Raw genomic sequence first — 27,458 nt, 5'->3', positions numbered from 1 at the left:
GTCCATCAGCTCATCCATCTGTCCATCAACCCAATCATCTAATCATCCAATCAGCTATTCAGTCAACAGGCCACCTAACCGCCCATCTATCCATCCATCCATCCATCCATCCATCCATCTGTGTGACTTGGGCTAGTTAATTCATCTTTCTGTGCCTCAGCTTTCTCTTCTGCAAAATAGGATAGAGACACCAACATCTCAGGTTCATGTGAGGCTTAAAAGAACATCACGTAATGTGCCTAATGTCACGTACATCTTTTACAGAGTAAACACTCACTACATGGCAACTATTTTACGTTTATGTGCTAGAAAGAGCCAGGGGAAGGGAGGGTTTGAAGACACTGTGGAGAGCAAGGGGAGGACGTGAACAATTGAGGTTCCTCTCAACAGCTGGAGAGGACTGGATCTGGAGGATAATCAGAAGGACAGGCTTCCTGGGCCCCTCATGCCCTGGGGAGAGGTAAGCGGCAAAGACCCGTGTAAGGGACAGACCAGGATAATGAGAGAGCACTTAAACCATGGCCTCCATATTCTCAGTGAGGTAGGAATCTCTGCTGAGCAGGATGCTAATGGATAGATGTGGACATTTGAAAGAGCCCCTTGGGGACTGAGTGTAAGAACTGACAAAGTACAAGAAGAACTGCAGCTGGAAGGACCCAGGAGGGGCTAAAGGTCGTGAGCATGACATGATTTGGCTTATAGCTCTCAGAAGCCCGGCTGTAAGATCAGAGATGGTGAGTGGCTGGACTGATCCTGGGTTTTGCAAGATGGATGTGGAAGAAAGGCACAGAAACAGGGAGCCGAGAGTGATGAAGGAAGACAGCTGGAAGTAGAGGACTAAGGGAACAGGGGGAAATGAAGGAGAAAGAGGGTGAGTCAGGGGAGAGCTGATGCTGGGCAGGAAGTGGCCTGGATGTGGCCAGGGGCTCGCCTTCAGGTGGGTTTAGGGGTTAAGAGAGAAAAAGAGGTGGAAAAGGTAGAGGAGCAGTTTTCTTGGTCAGAGCATGAGAAGGTATCTTAGAGATTCTCTAACCATCCTGTAGACAGGAAAACACAGGCCAAAGAGAGGAAGTGCCTTGTCCTTGGTCACATAGTCATGTGCATATTAGTACTTGAGCAAGAAGTTGATGGCTGCCTTAGGAAATAGTCATGTAAGGGGCCAGCCAGATAAATGGCTAAAAGGGGGGGGCGCCTCACCACTCTTTGGCCCCCTCCTCTGTGCCTCTGCATAGGCTGCTTTCATGGTCTAGGTGCTCCTTTCCCCCAGCCTTCACATGTTGAAGTCTGGCTCCAATGCCACCTCCTCCCTGAAGCCTCCTTGCAGTGCCCACACTGGAAGGGGCTTCATCTCCTGCCTTTCCAAAGCACTTTACGCAAACCTTTGTTTATCAGGGTTATTAGTCTACCTGTGTTGCCTCCAGAACCCTGCCATCATCAGATTAGTCTCTGTACTCTGTAGTGAGTCTCACATAGAAAATGTATCTTTTGACTGCATCCATGTACCGCCAGATTCCAGTGGTCTGAGGCAGGGCACTCCATGTAACTATTCAAGGTACGATGATTTTGCACAGGGCAGAGGCCTGGATTTGGGCAAGCTGGGTATAAAAGCCTTCTCTGCTACTTCCCAGCTCTGGGAAACAAACATGGCACATATCTGAGCCTTATCTTTGTCATTTATAAAATGGCGGTAATGAATCTTAAAATTGATTTAAAAATATATTGAGGACCTACTATGTGCCAGATACCTTTAGAAGCTGGGGATTCAGAAATTGTATCAAATTATTCCTATCCTCAAGGAACTCAAGTCTACCTAGGTGTATAAATGAGCACAAAGCTGGACACCATGCCTGGCACACAGTAGGCTAATTACAATTTAACTCTCACTTCCACAGGCCAGATATCCCTGCAGTTTGAACAATTTGGCTCGACTATAGCACCCACTCTCTCTCCCTCCCTCTCCCACAAAATTGGGCAGATGGCTTTTTAGCCTCAGTGCAGGTTGCAGGAAGACGCCAGAAGGGAGGAAGGTATAGGAAAGGAGCATCTGACTTCCTTACAATAATCAATCTCCTTTTGACATTGAGGCCAAACCCAAGTCACTCTCCTGTACTTCTCAGCTTCCATCCCTATCACCTGAGAGTCAGAGCTGCTCCAAGCCATGCCTCGGTCCCCCAGATCTAGATGGCAGAAAGCTAATCAGCCTTGGAAACCACATGGCATTTCACCTCACTCAAGGAGTTCAGAAAGCTTTCAAACCAAGCAGAAAAATGGATTCCAGTACGTTGGTGCAGAGCAGTCTCCAATCTATTCCCCCAGGACTAGAATTTCAAGCTTTATGAAGCACCTATCACAGGAAGTAGTAAGTCGCTTCTATTCACCTTAATTGGAGGGTATCTGGCTTCCTGATTAAAGGAGTTCAAAGCTAGCATGGGGGAGGCCTCCAAATACGCTCTGACTTTGCAGAATGATAACAAGCCAAGAAAGGACGGGTGAGCAGAGAAGCCAAAAAAGGTAACTGGGATGTGTATTTGTGGCCAGGGCTGAACCACTACCCCACTGAAAGGGTCCAACTGGGTATAGTGAAAAGATAGCTGATGTTCAGACCTCCAGCCCTGATACCCTTTTGTGAAGGCCCACCTCTCCACCCAGTCATGTGCTCATCTATCTAACTCTTTCCTGGACACCTCCTCCTAGAAGTCCCCCAGGCACCTCAAACTGCATGCCAATATTAGAGTAAGCTTTCTAAAACCAAACCTGACCATGTCACAGCTCTGCCTGAAACTTTTCAGTGCCTTCCACTGACAGATAAAACCTAAACTCTTTCAAGGCCATTCATGATCTGATGCCTGTTAACTTCCTTCACCTCTTCTCCCTCTCACTACTGCCACAAATATCCTCAGCTAAGCTACTCCAAACTGTGGTTCTTTCCTAGAAAATGCCAGGATCTGTCTCATCTATGTATTCATTGCAAATCTTTGACTTCTATAGTGGGCTGCTGCAAGGTGCTTGCCTCTTTCTTCCATCTCTGACAATTCAGATCCAACCTCCATCACCCACCTTAAATCCCACTTCCTCCAAGAAGCCACCTTGATCACCCCGGCTGAAAGCAACTGCTCTTTTCCTGAACCCCTGTAGTATTGCCAGGTCCACTGTGGTCATGATCCAATTTACATGGTTCCTGGCAGTGTCACCAAGTAAAGTGGTACCTTGTAAACCTGATACCTGATCCATGGACAGTATCGGCGTAAACCTTGGTAATAGCCAATGGCAGGATTATGCAGGGGATAAGCATGGGTTCAGAACCCAGAGAAGGCTGGATTTGAATCCTTTCTTTCCCAGAGTGCCTTTGGGAAAGCCACTCAAGTTCCCTGAACCCTGGTTTCCTGAGAATAACACCGTCTGCAATTTCAGAGGCTTATATATTTGTTGTTTGAATAAATCATGAAGCACATACATGGAGGAGCTCTGTAAAATGTAAATAAAATTTCCATTCAAAGGATAGTTATTATTTTAAAATTACAAAGTTACCATACCAGCAGTTTGATTCAGGAAGACAGCCAGAGATTTTGTACAAGATATCAGCTTGGGCATCCAAATAGAAACCTAATTCTGAAGCCCAATTTCAGGAGGGCTTATATTTGCATACTGAAGAGCTCCAGTTGTGATAGAAAATGTTCCAGGGCTGTCGGGGGAAATTCTACTAAATTACAAAGCTGCCAGCTTCTGGTTTATCAACCTTTGACTCTGGCAGTATTTAGTAGCATGCCTGTTTGGGCCCAATTTCCCAGGCTTTGATTAAATGTTAGGAAGTAACCATCTCATTGTGTCTGAACCTCCACACTACTTCCCAGACAACTGGTGGGCTCTTCTCTGCCTCCTTCTGACACATCCACTTCTTTCTCTGCTTCATTGTCAGTCTCTTGGATATTTATTATTCTGAACTTTGATTTTAGGCTGTCACTTGCTGTCGGGAAAGGGCACAGGAAATGTCAAGTCTCAACGGACATGATTCCTTGGGTGAAATTCTAACCTCGAGTTTCCCCTCCCATAACATACCTATACAGAAATAGCCCAGTCTGATCATTTCCTTTTGATGTTTAATTGGATGTCGGTGCTGTGCTTTCTGCGTTGAGAAGCTAATGCTTCTCAGAGAGGGAACAATTCCGGCTACACAAATGAGACTTGTAACAGGGGAGAATGCTCAACGCTGAATCTAATTTTCTCTCCCATCCATGAACAGAAGACAATTTCTCTGGCATTACAGCATCTCACTCAGTCTTTCTGTCATTAGTAAGAATTAAATTCTGTTCCCTCAAATCTAAACGTAATTATATTTTGCCTCGTAAATAAAACTGAATTACCATTTTCAAAATTTAGCACTAATGCAACTGCTATGTTTAGAGCTTTAATTTTTTTTTAACCCTGTTGCTACTTTCAGCTTTTTTTTTTTTTTTAAATTGGGCTTATTTTGTTATCAATTGTGACTTCATTTGGTAACAGAGCTTTTCTGTTCCATATCTATCTGGTCATTATTGTTATTAATTATGCTTTGTGATTTGCTTTTCTTTTTGGTAGGGGAGGAGAGTAATAGAGAAGAAATTGGAAGCTCAAAGGATCTGAGTTTGAATTTTAGAAGCTCTCGTTAAGCTGAGGTAGGACCTAGGCCATGTTGCACTGACAGAGTTAAAGAAAGAGCCCTGACGTGGAGTCTGAGAGGGAAATCTTCAATGCGCATTGAAAGATTTTTTAATTTGAGACTTTCAGCAAGGCACTGAGTGGACTCCATGACTGGGACCCTGCCTGCCTCTCTGGTCTCACTTCCTCAGCTCCTACTCTCCAGTCAGACTGAAGGAGGACTGCTCCGTACTTCTGCACATGCTGTTCCCTCTGCTTGGACGGCCCTCCCCTCCTTTGCCACCAGGAACCCCACCTCAGTCCCCTCTCACAATCTGGCTCACAAGTCTCCATCCTGGGGAAGACCTTCCCAGGTTCTTCTCTGCCCCGCTCCTGGCCGAGTGCACGCTCCTGCCCTCGTGCTCCCCAAACCCACCATAAATGCGTCGGTCAGAGGCCTTAACACCGCATGACTCCATGTCACCTCCTGAATGGCCTGAGGCATGTTGATCCCCGGGGCCTAGAATGGTCCGGCACACGAGAGGTCAGGAAGGATTGTGAGTGAAGGAGTGGACGTGTGTGCTTGTCAGCAGTGGGTGCGCATCCAGAGTTGTTCTGGGGTGCTCTCTGCGGAGGCTGTGCTCCTCTCTGGAAAAAGCTCAGGAAGCTCAGTCCCTGAGCAGAGGCCAATGTTAGCGCCGTAGGGCCCTTGCGCTGGTGTCTGGGGATAAATGTGTCAGCACATTAGTGACTCTTCACTTAGACTCGATGACCAGAGTCGGGGGCTGGGGGAAGGGGGGTGGGTAGAGAGTCTCAGTAACCACAAGAAAACCGAGCCTCCGAGAGAGAAAGCAAGTTGTTCAGGTCACATAGACTCCAATCCAGTTCTGGCTCCAGGCCTTCACCATATAAACTGCCCTCAAACTTAAATTGCTTAGAGTTGAAGGACTGTTTGGCTAATTTAGATTTAGTCATGCATTCTAAAAATATACATTAATACTTTATTTATTGAGTGCTTACTGAGTGCCAGCCACCATGCTAGGCATTTTATATACACATATTAAAACTAATTTGAAAAACAGCCCTGCAAGGCAGGTATCATTAGCCATATTCTTTGGATAAGCTCAGTCTTGAAAATCTAGCTTGGTCCTACTCCAAATCCCATGCAATTCTTTCTGACTGCACATGCTACGCCCAAATCCATACCATTGAATCTCTAAAAGATCTCTACCTGTTATTCCATGAAATCCAACTGCAATGAAATGATAAGAATCATAAACCACCAGCATGAGCATTTTACAATCAAAATCTCTGCCAGGTACTGCTTCTGTGAGCCAGCAACCCAAAGGAATAAAATGTAGTGAGAGGGCCCTCTCAAATAAAGGTCATTTATGGAAGACAAGATTGGAAAGAGCTCATAGAGAAGTGGAAACGAGGAATGAATTGATGAGGCTGAGGACAGAGATGACTGGGCTGGGGTGGAGGGGAAGGAAGACCCGCGTGAGAGCCAGTGAAGGGGCAAATGATGGGTTTAAGGGATCGAATCTGATATGGTATTCTGGACAATGCCACAGAGCCTGAAATCTTCTTTAGAAGATTTTAGAAGATTTAGAAGTCATTAGGCTCTGAAAGAAAGGTAGGCTTTTCCAATTTTAAGGACCATCTCAAAGAGGTTAAATTTCTCCCCCTTTTCTAAGGCAGCTCTGAACCAAGAGGATGAAAAGCCAACTAAAGCACTTGAGGGGGTGGGTGTGGGGAGGGAGTCCTCCTGCTCTGCAGGGCTACTGAGCATGCCCCCTTTATGCAAAACCAATGAGGCACCCAGCCCAGCAGGACTACTCCCTGGGGAAGGTGGCTTGAAGGAGGTGAAATGATGCCAGCTCTTATCCAGGAGGGGTTCTGGCTGGCTGGCACTGCCCATGAAATGAACATGGGCTAGGTCTGGAAAGTGAAAGATGGGGCCCAGGAACTCGGTTTTAGCTTTGCAGAGTGTTATGGGGGCGTGGGGGGAGCGGATAAGGTTGGGGGTCGGCGGGGGAGGTGGGTGGAATCCTGAGAGAAGGGATTAGACTGTCCAGCTGGTAGTGTGCTGGGATCTTCTTGGGCAGAGCCTTTGGCTGTAACCCCTCATTCTTCTTTGATAATTCCCTGGATAAGTCATTCATTCAATAATCACTAGAACCTAATGGCCGTCAGGCTGTGCACTAGGGAGAATGACAGACACTGACTTCATGGGGTTCACAGTTTGGCAAGAGAGAGGCACATTTATAATACATGGCTCAGTACACCACAGAGCTTAGGAGAGGCCTTGAAGCCAGACTTGGGTTGCATCCGTACTGTGCCACTTTCCAATGGGGAGATATTGGCAAGGAATTTAACTTAGTTCTGACCTTCAGTTTCCTTATGTGGAAAACAGACCTGGTAATATTTCCTTTACAGGGTTCTTATGACCCTTAACTAAGATAATGGTTGAAAGCACTTAGTTCAGCACCTGGTACATGATAAGCATTAAGAAATGGATGACTCTCTAATTAATGCTCCATCCTGTGACTTATCAGGAAAAAAGACAAGATTAATGGCAAAGAAACCTCTTTGGATGGAAAGAAGACTTGAGGTAAGAGCTGAGGACTTGGAAACAGAGGGCCTAGATTTAATTCAAATTCTGCCACTCATTAGTCACTTCGGGCAAGTCGTTTCCTCTCTCTAACTCTTTCCCATCTGTAAAACAACTGCAGTAGCAATCACCACCACCATCATCACCACCCCTATCACCATCACCATCACTACCATCATCATCACCACTATCATCACCATCACCACCATTACAACCACCATCATCACCAACCCCATCACTACCATCATCACCATCACCACCATCATCACTACCATCATCATCATCACCACCACTATCATCACCAGCACCAGCACCATCATCACCACCACCATCACTACCATCATCATCACCACTATCATCATCACCACCATTACAACCACCATCATCACCACCCCCATCACTACCATCATCATCGTCATCATCACCACCATCATCACCACCCCCACCACTACTACCATCATCATCGCCACTAACTATCATCACCGTCACCACCACCATCATCACCATCACCACCATCATCACTACCATCATCATCACCACCACTATCATCACCAGCACCAGCACCATCATCACCACCACCATCACTACCATCATCATCACCACTATCATCACCATCACCACCATTACAACCACCATCATCACCACCCCCATCACTACCATCATCATCATCATCACCCCCATCACTACCACCATCATCATCATCACCACCACTATCACCACCATCACAACCACCATCACCACCAGCGTCCCCAAAGACTGAAGCAGTGAAGTTCCACTGGGTCCAGAGCTGAGGACAGAGGTGTGTTGGGGGTGGCAGTGGGACATATAACCTGTGCTCTTCCAGGCCACAGGAATCTACTTAAACAGTTATCTTATATGGTTTGTCAGGAAGAAAGACCACATCAATGAGGCAGGATTTAAGGAGGAATTTCTGAGATGAGATGGCAAGCCAAGCTGCTGAGAACCCAGAGGCCTGAGTAAACACTTGTGTAAAGTCTGACTTCACTGTTTCCACAAACCTAACCAAAGTGCTGGGAAACTTGTCAGCTCACATTTCATTACAGGCTGGTTGTTGAGTGCAGGGCATGTTGATTTAAGCTGCTTTCATTAAATCCTGTTCTCCATGCCAAACAGCAAGACTCTCATCTCAGGCAAGAGACGGTCCTCCTTCCTAGGAGGGCCAGACAGCAGGGGCCCATTTCTGCCAGCCCCACCACCTAGAGTCAGTCCTATAGGATGCGTCTTCCGGCCTGCAGCTCCTGGTGAGAAGGCTCTGGGCAGTGCCTGTGCCAGCCCTGCTGTGCCAGGAGCAAATAACGTAAAAGGTGTGACTTGAGCTACCCTTGCTGGGTGTCCGACTTGTGCCAGCCACCATGCTAACCACTTTCTCCATATTTTCTCACTAAATCCTTACAACAATCCCATAGGTAATCTACCTAAAGGAAAGGAGGGGAAGCAGCTTGCTGAAGCCACTCAACTAGTGAGGAGCAGGTCCCCTGAAATGTAGTTCAGTGCCTGTTCACCACCCTGTTAGCCGCAGCCCTGAGTACAAAGACAGCTCCCTGGCTACAGCGGCATCTGCTCAGTGAGGCATCTCCTGCTTTAGCTTTAGGGCCCAAACTCCATCGTTTTCAAACAGCTTCCACTCAGTGAAAGTGTCCTCAGAAGGGAGGGAGGGGAAGACGTGAAATGCTCCCCCTCTACAGGCACTGTTCTCAGGCACACCTGCATTACACAACTTAATCACCACATGACCCTCTGAGGTGGGCACTGCTATTATCTCCATCTTTCAGATAAAAAAACCACAGTCGGACTTCCCTGGTGGTGCAGTGGTTAAGAATCTGCCTGCCAGTGCAGGGGACATGGGTTCGAGCCCTGGTCCGGGAAGATCCCACATGCTGTAGAGCAACTAAGCCCATGCGCCACAACTACTGAGCCCACGCGCCTAGAGCCCATGCTCTGCAACAAGAGAAGCCACTGCAATAAGAAGCCTGCGCACTGCAATGAAGAGTAGGCCCCGCTTGTCGCAACTAGAGAAAGCCTGCATGCAGCAACGAAGACCCAACACAGCCAAAAATTAAATAAATAAATAAATAAATTTATTAAAAAAAAAGAAACCACAGTCAAGAAAAGTCAAGTCCCTTGCTAAGGTCACACAGTTAGCGCGTGCAGAGCCAGGATGGAGCCTAGGCAGGGACAGCCAGGACAGTAGGGAGAGAGAACCACCGTCAACGCGCTTTCACTAGCCTTCAAACTGGCTTCCGGCGGGAAGTGAGAGCCAAGGAGAAGCTATGGCCGTGGGGAGGCAGCGCGGGGTGCTGGGCAGCAGGGGGCCCCCAGGCTGGGCTCGGACTCCCAGCTTCGGCAGGCTCAGGGTGTCTCAGGTAGGTCACCGAGTCTCAGGGTGAGGATGGGGATGGTACCATACCCGTCACCCTGCCTCAACAGCTGTTGTTGCTGCTGTGTGTGTGTGTGAAAAGGAGAGAGAGAGAGAGATCTTTGTATGCTTTGAAGCACTCAACAAACACAAATTGTTATCACTATTGCAAGGGGAGACAGGAATGTTGAAGTCATCTTTTAAATTCCTGGCCTTGTGGCAATCATGACACTGTTTTAGTCAGTTATAGGTTAGAGATTTAAAAACCATAATCCACGTTTCTGAAAGGGCACCTTTCATCTTGCCTCTCTCAAATGTCTCCGTTACTATCAAGGGCTCTCACCAGTGCGTGCTGTAATCATGCTCATAACATAGCTAACATTAACTGAGCCCATATCACGCGCTGAGTAGCGTGATACGTGTTTTTACTTTATCTTAAATAATCCTCCAAATAATTACTTTCCAAATACTAATCCCAGAAGGTAGGTATGCTTGTTATCTCCGTTTTACAAGTTACAGAAGTGAAGCAACTTGCCCAAAGTTATAACTAGTAAGCAGCAGGGCCAGCATTTGAACCCAAGACTGTCAGACTCAGAGACTCTTCTTATCACACGGAGCTCTCTGCCTTAGCTTGTGAGGCCATCTGTTTGACAGCAGCTATGGGGAGTGAGAGGCACAGAGTTGAGGAAAATGAGCACTCGCAATTCTATTTAAGGCCCTTGTAATGGGTCTGCTGTCTCCTTTTACAGGGCCAACTCAAGAATGCCTAGTGATTGCACTCAAAGTTACACCTGCCTCCGTCAGAGGCTGTGGAATCTCATCAGGGATTAACAATGCACGGACAGTTATAGTTCTATCATAAACTAGCTTTGTGGCCACATAATGAACAATACAACCCAGTGTAGCTTTCGGAAGAGCATTCCTTATATTGCTATAAACAGAGCTGTATATAAAGACTTATTCCTAAAAATGCAGACGTAGAGAATGGACTTGAGGACATGGGGAGGGGGAAGGGTAAGCTGGGACGAAGTGAGAGACTGGCATGGACATATACACACTACCAAATGTAAAATAGATAGCTAGTGGGAAGCAGCCACATAGCACGGGGAGATCTGCTCGGTGCTTTGTGACCACCTAGAGGGGTGGGATAGGGAGGGTGGGAGGGAGACGCAAGAGGGAGGGGATATGAGGATATATGTATATGTATAGCTGATTCACTTTGTGACACAGCAGAAACTAACACGCCATTGTAAAGCAATCATACTCCAATAAAGATGTTAAAAAAAAAAAAAGGAATTATTCCTAAGACATCTGTGTTCATGATCATGTCTTTACACGAGCTTTGCAAACAAGGATAAAGTCCACTTTAGGCTGCGTATTGAACATCAATTCTCCATTCAATGGGGAAAGGTAATTCAAAGTATTCCAAAGGCACAAATGCTGCACTGGATCTCATTTTTACCAAAGGTCTCAACCGTCTTTCCTGATCACTACCAGAACTGTTAATACACAAGATGATGATCTGATGTGAACTTCACTTTGTTTCAGCAACGTGGTGTGGTGGGGAACGTGATTCAGGGTGAAAAACAACGTTGATGGAGTTGCTACCACTTCTTAGCCACGTGTCCCTGGGCAGGATTACTTAGAAATTTTCTGGGCCTAAGCTTCTTTATTAGTTGATTTCTCTTCATGCGTTTGTTTGCTCTGTCTCCTGCCCCCCCTCTCCAGAATGCAAGCGCGCCAGGGTACAGACTTCCTACCTCTTTATCCCCTCTGCCTTGTTCAGTAAGTATTCACTGAGTAAAATACTATATAAATTGGTAAAATGGGGATGATGATGCCTTTCTCACAGGGTTTTTGTGTGGATTTAAACAGTGGATACTGTCCAGATGAGATACTAGAAGCAACCACACTTACTACCTACCAGTACTGTGCTAGGTGATTTACCTATGTTCTCATCTAATCCTCACCTTGAGAGGGCCTCTAAATCCTAAAGCGCTTATAAACAGAGGGTGCCAATATAAGCATTCTGTGAACTTTATATGTGTAAACTCTGTGGTGAACCAAATACCAAAATTAAGAACACATTCAATCATGTGTTCGTCATTCATTCATTCATTTGTCAAAGTTTATTGGGCAGCTGCTGTGGGCAGGCCTATGCTGAGTCCTGGGAATGTGGAATAAGACACGTTTGCTACCCTCATGGAACTTACCATCTCGTAGAGGATCTGGCCAGAAAGGTGGGTGAGGGCCACATCACAGAGCACCCTAAATACCATACTGAGTTTGGACTTCATTCTGGGGAATGGGTAAAACCAAAGGCCCATCCCTGCAGAGCTCAAGGAGGCACAATGTTCCCCATGGCCTTGCCTCTAGGATGGCCATTGTAATGTGAGAGGCGAGAATTCAATGAATCACATCTATCATCATTAACATGGTTAAGGGGCGATGTTTTGACTCTCAAGGCCACCACTGTGAAAGGAATGATGTGAATATAGGATTTGTGAATCCTCTGCCACTCTAAGAGTAGAGGTGTTGAAGGCTGGAGTTCAGGGGAAGAAGAAAAGCATTCAGAGAACAAACGTATGGAACCAAGGGGGGAAAGCGGCGGTGGGGGGTGTGGGGGTGGGGGTGGGGGCGATGAACTGGGAGATTGGGATTGACATGTATACACTGATGTGCATAAAATGGATGACTAATAAGGACCTGCTGTATAAAAAAACAAACAAAAAAACAACTAATACTAAACTTTCTTTGGGTTATTTGTATGGAAATATGTTAATATAAATGTTTCAGACATTACATGAAATTTCTAAAAATCTTATATGTTCTGGTATAATCTTATAAGTCATAATTCTAGTTATTACTTTAAAATGTATATCTCAGAAATAACTAAATTTCCGTGTCAATTGCATTATTATGAACTTTCATCAAATCTTTAAACGTGGTCAATTTTAAGTCTTTTGTCATTTACAGACAGTTCTGGGTGTACTCTGATGCTTTTGCAAAAATGTTCCTATAAAAGGGTTTCATCTTCAAGGAATTCATGCAAAAGACTCTGACAAGTACAGGTTTCTGGTAACTGACTATACTGCTGAACTGAATGAATAAGCATTTTCAGAACTCTAATGGAAAACTGATGAATTCATAAACGTGCTAACAAAAGATCAAGATGAAAAAAAAATTAATTACATGGGACTGAGTGAACTGATGAGGATGATTATAATTTTTGTGACTTTCTGTTTGAATTAAAAAAAAAAAAAAAAAGAAAAGCATTCAGAGACATGGGTAACCCCCTGCTACATGACCAAGGTCAGGGTCAGGGCCCTGAACAGGACTGAATGGTGTACACGTCACAGTGGAAACCTCCTCCCTCCATCTAAGCTGTGCCCTTATTCTCCCCACATTTACCGACAGAACAGTCGTGTCCAGTCCAGTTTGGGTCACAGCTGCAAAGCCCGGTGTCTGGGAGGAAGGTTCCGTGGCCCGAACACTGGTCCAAGCACGTGGCCCTGGGCGTCTCACAGTTGGTGCCTCCCCAGCCCACAGAGCAGTGGCACTCGCCTCTCACGCAGACCCCCCGGCCCGAACACGTGGGGTCCATGCAGTCCACTGCAACGCGGAGAAGAGATAACAGAGGTAAGTATCGGACCAGCAAGGGTGAGGCTTCTTTAAGCAAACTGCTATACTTTGTAGTGGAGGAGCTTCACATGCTCAGTGAGAAGGACCCAGATTTCCGTGGAGAGGTCACTTGGTAAGGTGAAGAGAATAACTCTAGCAACGGTAGACCTGGGTTCCCGACCCTACCCGGTGGTTGACTGTTTAACCTCTCAAGTCTCAGCTCCCTCACCTGTAAAACGTGCATACATATTTGTACCTCTTGACTTGAGGGGTGCACATAGTAAGACATATGTATAGAGCAGCCAGTGCCTATCCTAGATGTCTGTAACAACTGCAACAATGGAGGACAAGACTATTTTGTTCATGTCTGTATCTCCAACCTCCTAGCACATGGGAGGTGCTCGAAACATCACTGGAGAACAAACTATTAGTATTTACCACTTCATAAATGCAGTTTTATTTCCGCGAATGTGGGATTAAAATAAAGAGATTCCTTAATTTAAATGAGAATTTATTTTGCATTTAAATTCCTTTAGATTTTACCATCTTCCCAAAACTCTGGAGAATGATACAAACTTTCACACCTCATTTTCCAGACACACATTTGCCTGGAAATGTTTCCAGGCAAACATTTCAATTACTATTCAAAATTATATATGATGGCTGTGTTCAGCTTCTCCTCAAGTGGGGGGTGAACTACAAAGCTGTAGCTCACAGCCAAGCAAACCCCCAAGCAGGGCTCTTAGGGCCCAAGGTCAAGGTGGTCTCAAGAGACCTCCCAGAAAGAGGGAGGAGAATAATATTGTGGGTTACCTGCTCTCTGCTTACACAGTAGGAAGTATCTTATATACTTCACCGGATTGTTTTCTCAATAACCCAATGAGGTACAGAGGAGAAAATTGAGGCTCAGAGAGGTAAATAATTTATATGGGATCATAGAGCTAAACCCTGCCGGAGAGGACTCTGAAGACAGGTCTGTCTGATTCTGAATCCAGTGATATTCCTGTTCCTGGGGCTGATTTTCCTAAGTCAAAGCTTTAGTTACGGGGTTACACAAAGTTAACAGAGACCTCTAATCTTCCGCAAAGCACTTCATGGAAAAAAGAAGAAGAAGGGCATTGAGGGCTAACTTAGCATGTGGCTCCAGTGGATGCAGAAAGTGCGAAAGGCAGCAGAGAGGAGGCAGAATCAGCAAAGGGCTTGTCCATGTTCTCTACTCAACCAAAGAGTTGCTAGATCATTGTAGGGAGGGAGGGGATTCTATCCGTCTTGCCAGTGGAAGGGGAGAGTGGAGTCCTGATGGGGCCCAACATGCAGCTGTTGTTGAAAGTGTTGACGGAGCTGCTATGAATGTAGTCAGGTTCCTTCTTGTAGGGGCTCAGGAGGAAGCCGTATGCTGCTGAGGAAAGAATTTAGCATTTGACTCTCTGAGGTCCTAAGTTCAAGGGTCACAGGACAAGCTGTAATGGTTCCATGACCACGGTCAAGTCACGTACCTGCTCTGGGCTTCCATCTATAAAGCAGGTCTGGTCAAATTACCTACCTCTCAGGTGGCTATGAGGACCAAATGACACTGACGATTTGAAAGGACAGTATAAACTGTAAACTGTTGCAAAGAAGTTATCTGTCCATTTTATCAGGACATTCAGTAGCATGACTTGGGCAGACTGTGGTCAGAGCTCATTTATAATTCAGACGTGATTTTACTTTATTTATCAATTAAATTTTATAGCCCAGTATATTTGACTTTTGCACAAAAGAGTGGGAAACTCGGCCTGGGTATATTAGAATCACAGACACAAATGGGCAGAGACTTTACAAAGAGCATCATTCTGGGAACAGGCTGTTCATTTTGAGGGTCACCTCATTAAGAAAGCTCTTTCACTATTTGGGTTTTTAAAGGAGTTCAACATAATTACTTCAAGGATAAACAGGAAGATCAAAGGTCAGGAGCAACCATTTGATTAAAAACATAATAACAAAAACAACAGTAAGAATAATATTAGTGTTAATTTAGTTCCTCTTCTATGCCATATCTTGCTATTAAACCTTTTGTATGCATTATCTTATTTAACCCTAACAACAACCCCTTGAGGTAGATACCGTTACTATCCTCATTTTACAGATGAGGAAACTGAAGCACAGAGGTTAAATAACTTGCCCAAGATCACACAGTGGTTTAAGTGGAGGACTTTAAATTTGAAGCACTCTTCTCTGGTATAGATCCCTTGCTATTTCTTCTACAACCTTACTGGTTCCAAAATACATGAGCACATGTATACAGACATAGCACATAGAATAGTTAAAAACAGAAATCAAAAGAAAAGAGCACAACGAAAGAAACAGGGCAAAGTGGAAAATTAAGAAAGCCAAATGAAGGCAAAGAATTGCTTTTCTTGCAGTCTCTGGACACCACTTAATAATAATGGTTTAAACATGACCTGTTGGAGTTCCTGGTAATTAAACATGATAAAAATAAGAATAGTGATAAATTTTCATGACCTGCCTCAGATCTCAGAACCTCAGAAGGATTATTCTGGCCCATTAGCCTACTATGATAATTCCCTAGATCCAGAGAGTTTTCCAATTTGACAGGAAACGACTCAGCAGTTCTTATCCCGAGGCCTATAAAGGTATTTCCCGTTCAGTGAGTGCCTGGACCCCAGCTTGGGGTGGAAGCTGTCTCTGAGCCGCCCTCGAGGTTGAATCTATAAATCTGCACTGTTAGCGGAGCACGCTGGAGGGTGGCAAGTTTAGCAAGAGGCCCTCGGCATCACAGTCTTGTTCCTCAGACACAGTAAGTCTGATAGGGACCCAGGAACCAGCAAAGTGAATCCGATGCGCTCAGAAGCTGGTCCAGGCAGGGAAGAAAGAGCAGAAAGAAGTGATGAGAGGCTACCTCCAGGCAATTCATCATCAATTAACCATCACTTCGGAAGGTCAACTTGACAAAGCAAGTGTGGAGTGCAAAGGGAGTTTTAAAGAGGACTGCACCTTGGGGCGGTCTAGCAAACCTTGGCTGAACTGGCTGAGATTCCAGCCAGAATGCTGTCCCTGCTGATCCCAAACCTAGGGCCATTATCTATGCCACAGTGACCCTCTGTCCAAGAGGTCCCACACAGACTATGCATCTGCCTTCCCCTTCTGGGGCCTCTGGGGAGACTGGAACCCTAGGGTGAGATTAAAATGGTCTCTTTCCCTCACATTGGGTTAGTTTCCCTAACAATATTTATTTTGCAGGGAGCTGTGTATAACGTGGGAAGATCGGCGGGCCTGGGGTCGGGGAGCTGAAGGAATACAGGGGAAGCTGGCAGGGAGGTGGGCTCAACTTTGGGTAGAAGACAGTCTAACTTAGTTTCTTCTTAGAAGAGGTGCCAAGCAGTTACATTTTTTTTTTTTTTCCTGTGCAGACCCTGCCGTTCAAGCCAAAATTTCTGGCAGACGCTTGGCCCATTAATGAAATGATGGGGCCTGCGTGGCCAGGCTGCAAACACATCTCTTTTCCCCAAATGTTCCACGCTTCAGTGACCACACAAGCTATCGGACGCGCTTCAGGACCCACAACACAGCAGCTCACTTTTCACTGCAAAAGGCTTAGGTGGGCCCCTCTGCCCCTCTCCCAGCTCCCTCTAAGCATCCTGCCAGTGGCCCGGTTCAGGCTTTAAAAAACAGGGGGCAATAAACTTCAGAAGAAGGAAGAGGGAGAGAGAGAAAAAAGTAAGCTTGTTAGCTGGTGTTTTATAAACACAGTGAAACCTGTTAGAACAGAACTGAGAGGGAATGGAAAGGAGAAGAGGGGAGAGGATGAAGGCCTAAGAAAACCCCACTATAAACACAAGGACTGTGCAAGGATGCTTCACCAGAGAAACAGAAATAATAAGAGGAATCAGTACCAGATGGCCCTTCTCGGGAAAGAAAGCAGGAGTGAAAACATTTCTTTTCAAATAATAATGTAAATCAAATTGCTAAACAGCTTCTCTCTCTCTCTCTCTGTAAATGACCTTGCACTCTGGGGCACCGGCTGATCAGGAGAAGGACAACTTCCCCTCCTTGGCCCACATGACATGGTGGGGCTAGGGGTGGGACAGCCCCACTGTTTCAGGAGGAATCTCCTCTTTGTTTCTCTTTCCTTCAGAGGGTCTTCACCTCAAGTGACTAAATGAAAAGGGAAAGCAGAGGAAGGTCACCATTGTCAGGATGAGAAAGCCAAGCTCCTTTGTTCAGGGGCCGGGCTCCTCCTTGAGCTCCGACAGCCCGAAGTAATCCGCATCAAAGTTAATAGGTCTGAATCAGGACCTCCAGCCACACTCGGGGTTTAGAGACAGCCTGTCTCTGAGAGGTGATGGATGCTTTCCAGACACTAATCCCTTCCTATTCCCCACTCTTTTAAAATGGGCCCATTATACTCTCTCATTTTTTAGGGGAAATGATGCCTTGAGGAGGGGATACTCATTAAATCCCCAGTGGGTTAGAAGACTAGCTCTCCTTGGAGCCTCTTCCACCCGCTGGAGAAGGTGCCAGGGCCCTAGACGGTAGACAGTGGGAGGTAACGACTACTAACATCGTCCATCAGTTTCCAAGTCCATCCATTTCAAACGACCTTGGATACAGTGAGTGGGGTGAAACAAGAAATATGCTTCAATAGTCCCCAGAATAATGCTAATGATATAAGAGCTAACATTTTTGGAGCATTTCCTATGTGTCAGACACTGAGCTACGTGCTTCACATGAGTCATTTAATCTAGTCCTCACAATGACCCTCTGAGTAAGGAATTCCCATTTTACAGATGAGGGAACTGAGGCTAGTGAGTGGTAGAACGAGGACTCGAACCTACATCTGATTCCAGAGTGTGCACTCCCGATGGCTACTCTCTATTGCTTGTGAGAAGACCCCTCCTTTCATCGGGAAATCCCATGTGGTCGGGAGGAAAGAGTACCACGTCTGAGGTGAGAAGACCTGGATTGAATTCCAGCCCTGCCATCAGTAAGCGCTATGACTACGGGCGTGTCACTGCCCTTCCCTGGGCCTCAGGTTCTTTGTGAGATAAAAGTATTTACTTATCTCACCTGGTTAGGTTTTCTCGGGAAGAACTGATGTCACCCTTAAGTCAGCAGTTCACTTCCTAGCCTCGATCTGCACAGGCATATGTTTACTTTATGAAGGAGGGAGACACGTTTATGAGCACCTAAGAGCCACAAACATGAACACACACACACACACACACACACAAACACAGGAGTGAGGCTGTGGAAGGCGTGTATGGAGGTCTACAACAGACTCACACTTCAGAAATGGAGAGCAGAGGAACTTAAAGGGGAGGAGAAAGAACTCAGGCTACGGAGCCAGAAAGCCTGGGCTCAAACCTGGCTCTGCCGTCTACCAGCCATGGGACCTTGGGCAAGTCATTTGACTCCCTGAGTCTCAGTTTCCTCAACTATAAAATGGAGATGATTACCCTTCCCTGCTGGGGTTTGAAGCTAAATGACACCAGGCTTTTAGCACAGAGGCTTGCATACAGTAAGTGCTCAATACACACACTTCTCTTCCCCTCGCTGAGCAGGACCCTAATTCGTCTGTCTTCTCCCTTTAGGTTAGTGACCGTTGCCGAAGGCGTCCTGGCTTGGGGGTGGGGGTCACAGGGCCGCTCAGGAGGCTCCCTGGATGCCCTCGTGGCCCTGCCTGCTGGCCTCTATCTCACAGTGAGGTGCCGAGCTGCTTGCCCGCAGGTCTTACCTTCCTCGCAGTTCTCGCCCTTGTAGCCGGGGTTGCAGATGCAGGTGCCCATGATGCAGGTGCCGTGGTTACTGCAGGCCACGTCAATGCACTGGTTGGTGGGCACGTCGCACTCGGCGCCCTTCCAGCCGCTGTGGCACAGGCACCTGCCCTTCATGTACTGGCCGTTCCCACTGCAGAGCACGGGGCAGGAGGCTGCAGAGACAGTGCGGGAAGCCTGGCATGAGTCCACGCCCCACATACCCCATCTGGCCTCGATCCCTTTCTCTCCTGGGCTTCAGCTGCTTCGCCACAATTCCCATGTGTGTCCATCTGTTTGCTTCTCTTGTTTTATTTCATTCCGGTGGGATAGGGAGGGCGGGAGGGAGGGAGATGCAAGAGGGAAGAGATATGGGAACATATGTATATGTATAACTGATTCACTTTGTTGTAAAGCAGAAAGTAACACACCATTGTAAAGCAATTATACTTCAATAAAGATGTTTTAAAAAAAAGTATATTTCTTCTTTTAAATTTTATTGAGGTATGGCTGATTTACAATGTTGTGTTGATTTCTGCTATACAGCAAAGTGATTCAGTGATACATGTATATATACATTCTTTTTCATATTCTTTTCCATTATGGTTTATCACAGGATACTGAATATAGTTCCCTGTGCTATACAGTAGGACCTTGTTGTTTATTGTTACCTTTACTTTAAATTCTCAATAAAAAATAAAGAAAAAAAAAAAAACACATCAGGAATTGTAGGTGAAGGTGTACCATTCAGGGCCTGGCGCAGTTGGTGCCCACTGAACGCTGCTTTCCCCCCGTCCCCCTCATATTACTGGTGCTGCACGGTGGTCACCAGCATCCGTAGATAGGAGGCTTCAATCTGGTCCTTGGGCTCACTGGAAAAGACAGCTGGGCCTCCTGCCCTCCCCGCATTCCCTCCTCCAGCGCTCTGCTCCTAGTAGCACTGCATTTCGCTTCCCCATTCCTCACGTGCGGGACCACTTACTATCGTCTTTAACCCAGCCAATCTCAGCTTTCCTTGCCTTTCAGGTCTCCACTCAAGGCCCACACGCCGCTGCCCCCATAAGAGAATAGCTGAGCCCAACTTGGCTCTTTAAAGTATTATCTTTCCATTTTGCCACTTAGCGTAAAGGGTTTTGTGATCATCTGTACGAAGGACACTATATAAAAATAATTATATTGCACTGTGCTGTAAGTACCTACCAGCCTTACTGAGATACAATAAGGCTGCTTTATACATGACTCTTAACTTTAAGTGCATATGGGATGAGACACTAATTCTTGTTAGAAGGCATGACTCTTCTCTCTGCACCACCTTTCCCCTGCTTTCACCTGGCTTTTCTCCTTTTTAAAACACTCGGCAGGTAATCACTGTGCTTCCTCAAGGCTGCTGGCTCTGCTGTCTCACACCGAGTCTATTTCACGTTAGGAAGAATAAGTAGAATCCCCATAGCAGCACCACGGCATGGTATTTGGAGGGCGCTGTTTCCTCGGCCTGGAAAACCATCTCTGCCTTCCACCAATGAACGATTCAAGTATCTCGTCTTAGTTCCAGTGTCACCTCATCTGGGGAGCCTTTACTGGTCCTCATTCCATCCAAGCAAAGATCCTTTCATGCTGATAGATGTTCCCCGCATCTAACCTTGCTGTAGGTGTGCTTCACTTATCACTGACTGCTTTGTCATCGTCTATTTCCCTGTCTGTCTCCCAGACTGAGAGGTCCTGGGCTTGGGTCTTGCTCAGTGTTGTAACCTCAGTGTCCAGCACAGGACCAAGCCCTAAAGGGCACTAAGCAAATGCCTGTTGGATGAGGGAAGAGGTGGAGGAACCAAAGGAAAGGGCCATTTTAGTTTCCCCAAGAGGAGTGCCCAATTCTTGGGAGTACAGATCTGCTTTGGCATTTTCCTTGTTAATTCTTCCAGGACAGAAACGAAGGCCAAATGCACAGGCAGATCACGGGCAGCCTTTAAACTCTCCCTGTAGTGGTTATCATTAGCATCGTACGTGCCCGAACAGGAGGCAACATGAGTGTCCTGCGTGGAGAAGAGCAGCTTCCCCTCCCAGTCCCTCCCCTTGGTGGCCTCAGCCAAGACTCTGCCTGCACGGTAGCAACTGGAGCAGCAACTCAGGCCCTTCCACGAGGTCAGAGACGAACCACACTCGCTGAAGACAAACGTCAAAGATGCTTGGCAAAGGCAGATCAGTCCCCCAAGGGGAGATCTACTTTTTAAAAGAACCCCCATGGCCACTCTTCCTGCTCCCACAATGGACATGGGGTTCCCCGTGGCTGCCCTTCCTTCCTGACCTCCCCAGTCATGCACCCATGGATAACACGGCGGGGTCAGCCAGGGCTCTGCCTGCGGACCTCCCTCTCAGGGCTTCAGAGGACTGGCTCTTGGGAGCCCTTCTCACAGGAGGCAGGAGCTGGCCTGGATTTCTGCGCTTGCTCGGAGAAGTGGGACCTGAACTGCCCACGGGGCCACAGGGTGGACCTTGTAAGCCCACAAGCGGGGTTCTCACCTCGACCACAGTCAGGGCCCAGGAAGCCCAGAAAGCAATGGCAGGTCCCAGAGATGCAGTCGCCATTGCCATAGCAGTTGCTGGGGCAGTTATCCACAGATTCTGTGGGAGAAAAGAGAAACAGAGTTGCAAACGGAAGCTTCTTTACCCAAACAGAGGGCCTGGGAATCCAGCCTCAGGTTAACTAGGACCAACACATTTGAGCGCTTCTGGCCCAGTCAGTGAAAGGAATCAATAAAGTTAAAAATGATATATTTACTCTTACTGAGGTACATCTCAACTGACGTTAAGAGACGTGTTTGGGAAAATGTGTGCCTAAACCAATTTTTTATAAATCAAGTTTGCATCTACAAATGCAGTAGAAAACTTTCGGCTACAAACATTGGGAAAAAATAGTTTAACCCATTAGTGGTTGTCTTCGGAGGCTGGGTTATGGGGTGATTCTCGTGGTCTTCTTGACACTCTTCTATGTTTTACATTTTTCTCATAATGGGCTGATGATCCATGAATTTATTTTTTCATAAAGCTACTGAGGATTTGCAAATCTGTCTCTTCCCACTTCTGATTCTCCATCTATCAGTCCAGGCCCCAGCATCTCTCACTGGGGCTCACACAATGGCCTCATGGCCGGCTTCTCAGAGTCCTTTCCCTCTCTCCCCCTGATTCATTCACACCCAGCAGCCTGAGCCATCTCTCTGATTCTCCTACTTAAAACCCTTCAATGGCCCCCCCATTTGCCGAAATGAAAAAATCCAAGCTCTTTCAAAATGCGTCAGAGTTTTCCTTCACATTCCCTTTGCCCTACCCGCATCCCCAGCATCGGCAATCAGTGCCCACCTTCTGCAGGGATGCTACTTTCTCTAATTCTTCCTAATATTGTACATTCAGTATCGTCTGTGTGACATGCCAAGGAAATATAGGATCCATTTCAGAAAGATTTTAGTAAAAAGTTAATCAATGTTTTGTAGCTCCAGTTAGTAAACCTGTTATCTAGGAAGTCTTTATTTGGAATAGCTCGTTTCTCAATAATACCGGACATGGAATAAAGGAAGAAGCCACTACATCCTGAATGCCTTCTTTGTGCCATGTATTTCCACAAAGGTTATTTCAGTTCACTGTCACGAAATCTTCAAGCATGTATCAATATTCCTATTTTACAGACAACAAAGAAACGACAAAATGAGGAGGCTGATAGAGAGATGAAGTGACTTGCTGAAGGCCCTGGAGATACTAAGTCATGGATGCCACATCTGAACCCAGGCCTTTGGACTCCAACCCTGGTCTTCTTCAATGATGCTATGCTATCTGGGCCTTAAAGGAACTTATTCTTCAGCAGAAGCCAGGGATGAACAAGGCAGATGTGTGGGCCAGTGAGGCCAGTCCTGAAGACAGAAAGGACCAGTTGGAAGGTAGCGAATTCTAGGACTTTAGAGCCTGAAGGGATTGAAGAGACCACCTAGTCTAATGATCTCATTTAATAGAGAAGGATACTGAGACCCATAGGGCGGGCAGTGACTCACCCAAGGTCTCCGAGAGAGTCAGCAGAGTCAAGTTAAAGCAGAGAAAAGGTTAGTGCGGTGGGGCAGAGCTAAAGATTCAACCTGTTGTCTTAGCTCGCAAGTATAAGTCATGAAGCCAAGACTAAGACCTCTGTTAAATGAGATGTCACCATATGAGACATGAGTCTTACCTACAGGAAAGTTGTGGCTTAACTGGGAGACTGGGATAACAGCTGTCACCCAGGCAGCAGCACAGGGCGTGGAAGCTCTGCCTAGAGGTAAGGAGACCTGGTTCTGGGGCCCATTCTTCTAGAGTCATGCTGGGTGACCTAAAGCAACTTCCTTCACCTCTCTGGGTCTCACCTTCCTCATATGTAAAATGAAGGTGATAGCAGAGATGATCCCTAGGACTGCTTCCTGTTCTAAAATTCTATGAGCATCTTGCAGAAAAGGTGTCCTGACAGGGCATCAAGCCTTAAATCCAGGAAATCACTTAGGGCCAATGCAATGGCAGCTGATATGGGGTAAAACTAGCAGAGGGAAGACTTCTTGGAGGAGGTGAGCTTGAAGAATGGCTTGAGTATGGATAGATGGGGGAAAGGTGGGGGGATTTTGACGTGCTCACAGCATGGTGCATTTCCCAAAAAGGTCTCTTCCCAGTTGTCTGCCGTTATCCACTTGGAAAAGACTGAAAACATTTGGGAAAAGGGCTCAAATGTATGCTTCCTTTTGTGAGTGGGTGGAAAATTCCCCTCGCTCGCTGTACCTCTGCTAACCTGAGCAGCATACGACACTAACACAGAGCTAAGAACAAGAGGGCCTAGCCTAGCCTGTGTTCTCATTTCAGGGAGTCTGAAGCTGTCTGGGACCTGGCAGAGCGAGGCTCACGAGCCAGGGCCCTGAGCATCTCTGCTCTCCATTGGCTTTGCCTGGAAGAATCCATATGCCTTTAAGTCCCTAAAGCCTCTATGTTAGAAGTGGCTTCCGAAACACTGTTTTTATAGAGAGTAACTTAGGACGTTTCCTTTTGAATATTCTTCTAAAAATAAGAATTTTGAGTAAAGTTTAAGGCAAGATTATTTTCTCTTTAGGCTACTGGCTAATGGTACAAATGGAGGGTGGGTTCTACCTGCAGTCTTGCAGAAGGAGTACAGGACAGAGAGGCAGAAGGCCTGCTTCCAGCTCTCGTTCTGCTACTGAAGGGCTCTGGGACCTTGGCCACAGCACTTGATCTTCCTGCACCTGTTTCCTCATCCTTGCACTTGGCTCCTCTCATCCTCCCCTGCTAGGCGACTCCTACTCCTTCTTTCAAATCCAGCTCACATGTCACCTCCTCTGACAAGACTTCCTCATTTCTTAAACAGGCTAAGATACTCCTGGGACTTTTTCCGTCACCCCTATTAAAGCACCAGATAGGCAACACTGTTGACTGTGAGGACAGGACATCCTTGAGGACAGAAACCGAGTATATTCACTTACACATTTGCCCTGGTATCCAAAGAAGGGTCTCAGTAAATGTTTGCTGCTGTCCCTGAAAGAACTTGGCTAGATGTTCTCAGAGATCCCTCCCAGATCTAAAATTCTATGGTCTAGGCCTTCTCAAACCCAGTGGTATAAAATATGTCTCCTCATACAAGTACCATAATTTCCAGCTGTGTTTTTAATAGGATCAGTTGCAGATAAATGTCACACACTTTCTAGATTTTGATTTATGAAGTCTGTAAGACACAAACCTGTTAATTCAAAAAGTCTTCCTAGTGAAAAAGTAAGGAAAGTATATTTTCTGTGACTGAGTATGATGTCGGTTGCTGAAACTGACAGAATAGAAGCCTGTTTGCTACAAAACTTGCCCCAGGCTGTTGGTGTCAGAAGGCAGAAGTTTTAGGAGATATGGAATAATTTTATGACAGCAACATGGAAGTAGAGACATTTGGAGAATATTTCTTTTTGATGAAATGTTTTTGTATATAGTTTTTCTTCCACTTGGAAGGATTTCAGCTACTTGGGGTCCACTTGGAATCCTACAAATAATGAGTCTCCATTGACCAGATATCTCTATGCTAAACGCTAGTGTAGAAGTGACACTCACTAGCTTGGGAGAAGTGTGAACTTTATTGCATAAACATGTTATGTTTTCAATTAGTGCCTGGTGAGTTTCTTCCCCCTATAGTTCCTTCCTGCTTTGCTCATGTTCACAATGCAGCTGCCTTCATGTAGTACAAGGTGTACCTTAGATCTGCTCAGATCTCAATGAAAAATTCAGCTGCCTGTAAATAACTGATTTTCGTAATTGGGTGTATGGTATGGTAGAAAACAAGGGCCTTTCCCCCCAGCTTTTGCTTTTCTATCACAACAGTGTGTTCTGCTAGGAAATTTGATTTTCAGGAACTTGTTTTTCCTTCCGTCAATATTGGAATGCAGAATTTAAATGTTTCCTGAGCTCATTCTCTGGACATGTGTTCTGAGTGGGCGTGTTCTCTGGATGTTGACCAAAATATTGCTCGAAATACAAAGGGGCATCTGCAGAAGGAAGAAAAGACAACAATGCTCCTTCCTGGAGAAAACATGGGAGAGGGGAAACTATAGAGGCCTTTGGTGAAACCACAGCAGTGCCTCATTTTGTCTGCTCACCACGCTTTTCCAGAGACAAATCATTAGCATCGCCATGTCAAGGTGAAAGATGATCACAGTTGGTAAGTATGTCCTCCTGTGTCTAGGGCTGATGCCTGGGAAAGCCTGCCTTCATTTGCCACCTTCTGCTTTTCTTATTTGAAATCCCGGAGCCTCATTTTTGCAGGAAACAAGGAGAGACCACAGAGGGAAATCCTGTCTGGAGGAGGACTACTGGGCAGTGTAATTGCCTACTGGACTCCAGTTTCACAGGGGCAGTTATACGAGAAGGGCAGAGGAGGCTTTTCTCCTTTATTAGCTCACTGTGGTGTGGACACACCTGCTTCATGCCCTGCTCTGAGCAGGCAAACCTTTGCAGTGATTGAGCCTGAGGTTGAATTCCAGCACCAAAGACAGAAGGAACCAGTTGTGAGTGAGGTCAGAGCCCACTAGCCATCCTTGTCTCTCTTTTCTGCTCACCCAGCACTATCCCCCCGCCTCCCCCAGCACCTCCTCCATGCATTGCTTGCCTGTGATGTGTCCCAGCTAATAAAAGCCTGCGCTTGCTACCTACAGCTCCTTCCTCTGCTTCTCTTGTCTCTCCTTAAGCTGTAAAAGTGGATGTTGGCAATTCTTTGGAGGCACTTGTTTAAAGAGCCAAGGTCTACCTATTGCCCAAGAGAGATGCACTCTTTGATGCCTCCTTTTGGCTTCTCTTTAGGAGGATGGATGCTAATGCTTCAGGCAAGAAGGAAGGAACATGGACTCCAGAACAGCCAGTTGGATGATTGGATACATCATCTTGTCTACAGCTGGTGAAATTTATACTCTAGGTTACATCTATTACATCCCCTTTGATCCTGAAGCCGGGGCTGGGTTTGTTGTTGACAACCAAAAGAAAAGAGGGGAACAAACTAGACAGCACAGCTGGGTGTTAATTCTACAGTTACTCTAACAGAGACCCTTTCATTCCCTCAAATGGAACTGTGAAAGGTCTATCATATATTCTAATGTATTCCTTATAATTATGAGAATTAGGTACTTTTGCCACCATTTCACAGTCTTAGATGGAGACTGAGAGCTGAAGTCACTTTCTCAAGGTCACACAGCTGTAAGGGTGAATCTGCTGGTGAAACAAGTTCTATCTGAAGCCAAAGTTTGTGGTATATGGCTTGGACCAAAATATGGGATCCAGTCCCATACTAGCTATGAGCCCTATTGACAAGGCATCTCTAAACATCAGTTTCTTCATCTGTGAAATGGGGTTAATAATAGCACCCACCTCAGAGGGTTATTTTGAAGGCAAATAGTGCTACGCTGTGCATGTAACGAGGTTTGCCCAGGACTTGGCAGAGTTGGTATTTGGGTTTTACGGAAGGTCACACATGCTTTCCGTTTGTGAACCAAAACAACACACTAACTTGGTCTAATGAATCCAAACAAGGCAATATGGGTTATTGGGGGTAAACACACATACACACATGAAACACACAGAAACTCTCCACAGTAAAAACAGGAAAGCAAACAAGCAATGTGCTGAATGTGATGAAGGCAGGGTATTTGGGTAATTTTCCTCCTGGGGAAAAGCACTGTCAAAGCAAATTAAACCTGTTGTCTCCCAGAAGCCCAAACACAGGCTAGCTCATGCCAACATCTGAACGAACTTTTCCCCCCGTGCACTCCAGATTGGCACTGGGCAGGTGCAGGTGCTGGAAAGCTGTTCCACGGCCTATGAGGCGTCAATCTGTAGGTGCCCCAGCTTTCTTTGCAGATGATGGAATTCAAAGCCCTTCAGTCTGCAACAGTCTAGGTCAATTCAATGACAAAAATCTGACAAAGCCTCTGACAGCCTG

The 27,458-nt window shown here is 46.2% G+C and overlaps 1 protein-coding gene across 3 annotated transcripts in view; it reads right to left on the bottom strand.

Annotated features, from left to right (window-relative positions):
- Positions 1-27,458, bottom strand: part of TENM4 (teneurin transmembrane protein 4) — a 391,446-nt gene that overhangs the window by 128,825 nt on the left and 235,163 nt on the right. For all 3 annotated transcript variants that reach the window (XM_061204090.1, XM_061204087.1, XM_061204089.1), the window contains 3 exons: positions 21,497-21,598; positions 18,961-19,155; positions 13,017-13,217 (listed from right to left, as the gene is read on the bottom strand). In XM_061204090.1, the coding sequence (XP_061060073.1) occupies positions 13,017-13,217; positions 18,961-19,155; positions 21,497-21,598 (498 nt within the window). The remainder of the gene's footprint in view (positions 1-13,016; positions 13,218-18,960; positions 19,156-21,496; positions 21,599-27,458) is intronic.

This window comes from Eubalaena glacialis, chromosome 10 (genome assembly GCF_028564815.1).
Source record: "Eubalaena glacialis isolate mEubGla1 chromosome 10, mEubGla1.1.hap2.+ XY, whole genome shotgun sequence".
Lineage (NCBI taxonomy): Eukaryota > Metazoa > Chordata > Mammalia > Artiodactyla > Balaenidae > Eubalaena > Eubalaena glacialis.
The sequence above is the reverse complement of the archived record's forward strand: the minus strand, read 5'-3'. Positions and strand labels throughout refer to the sequence as shown.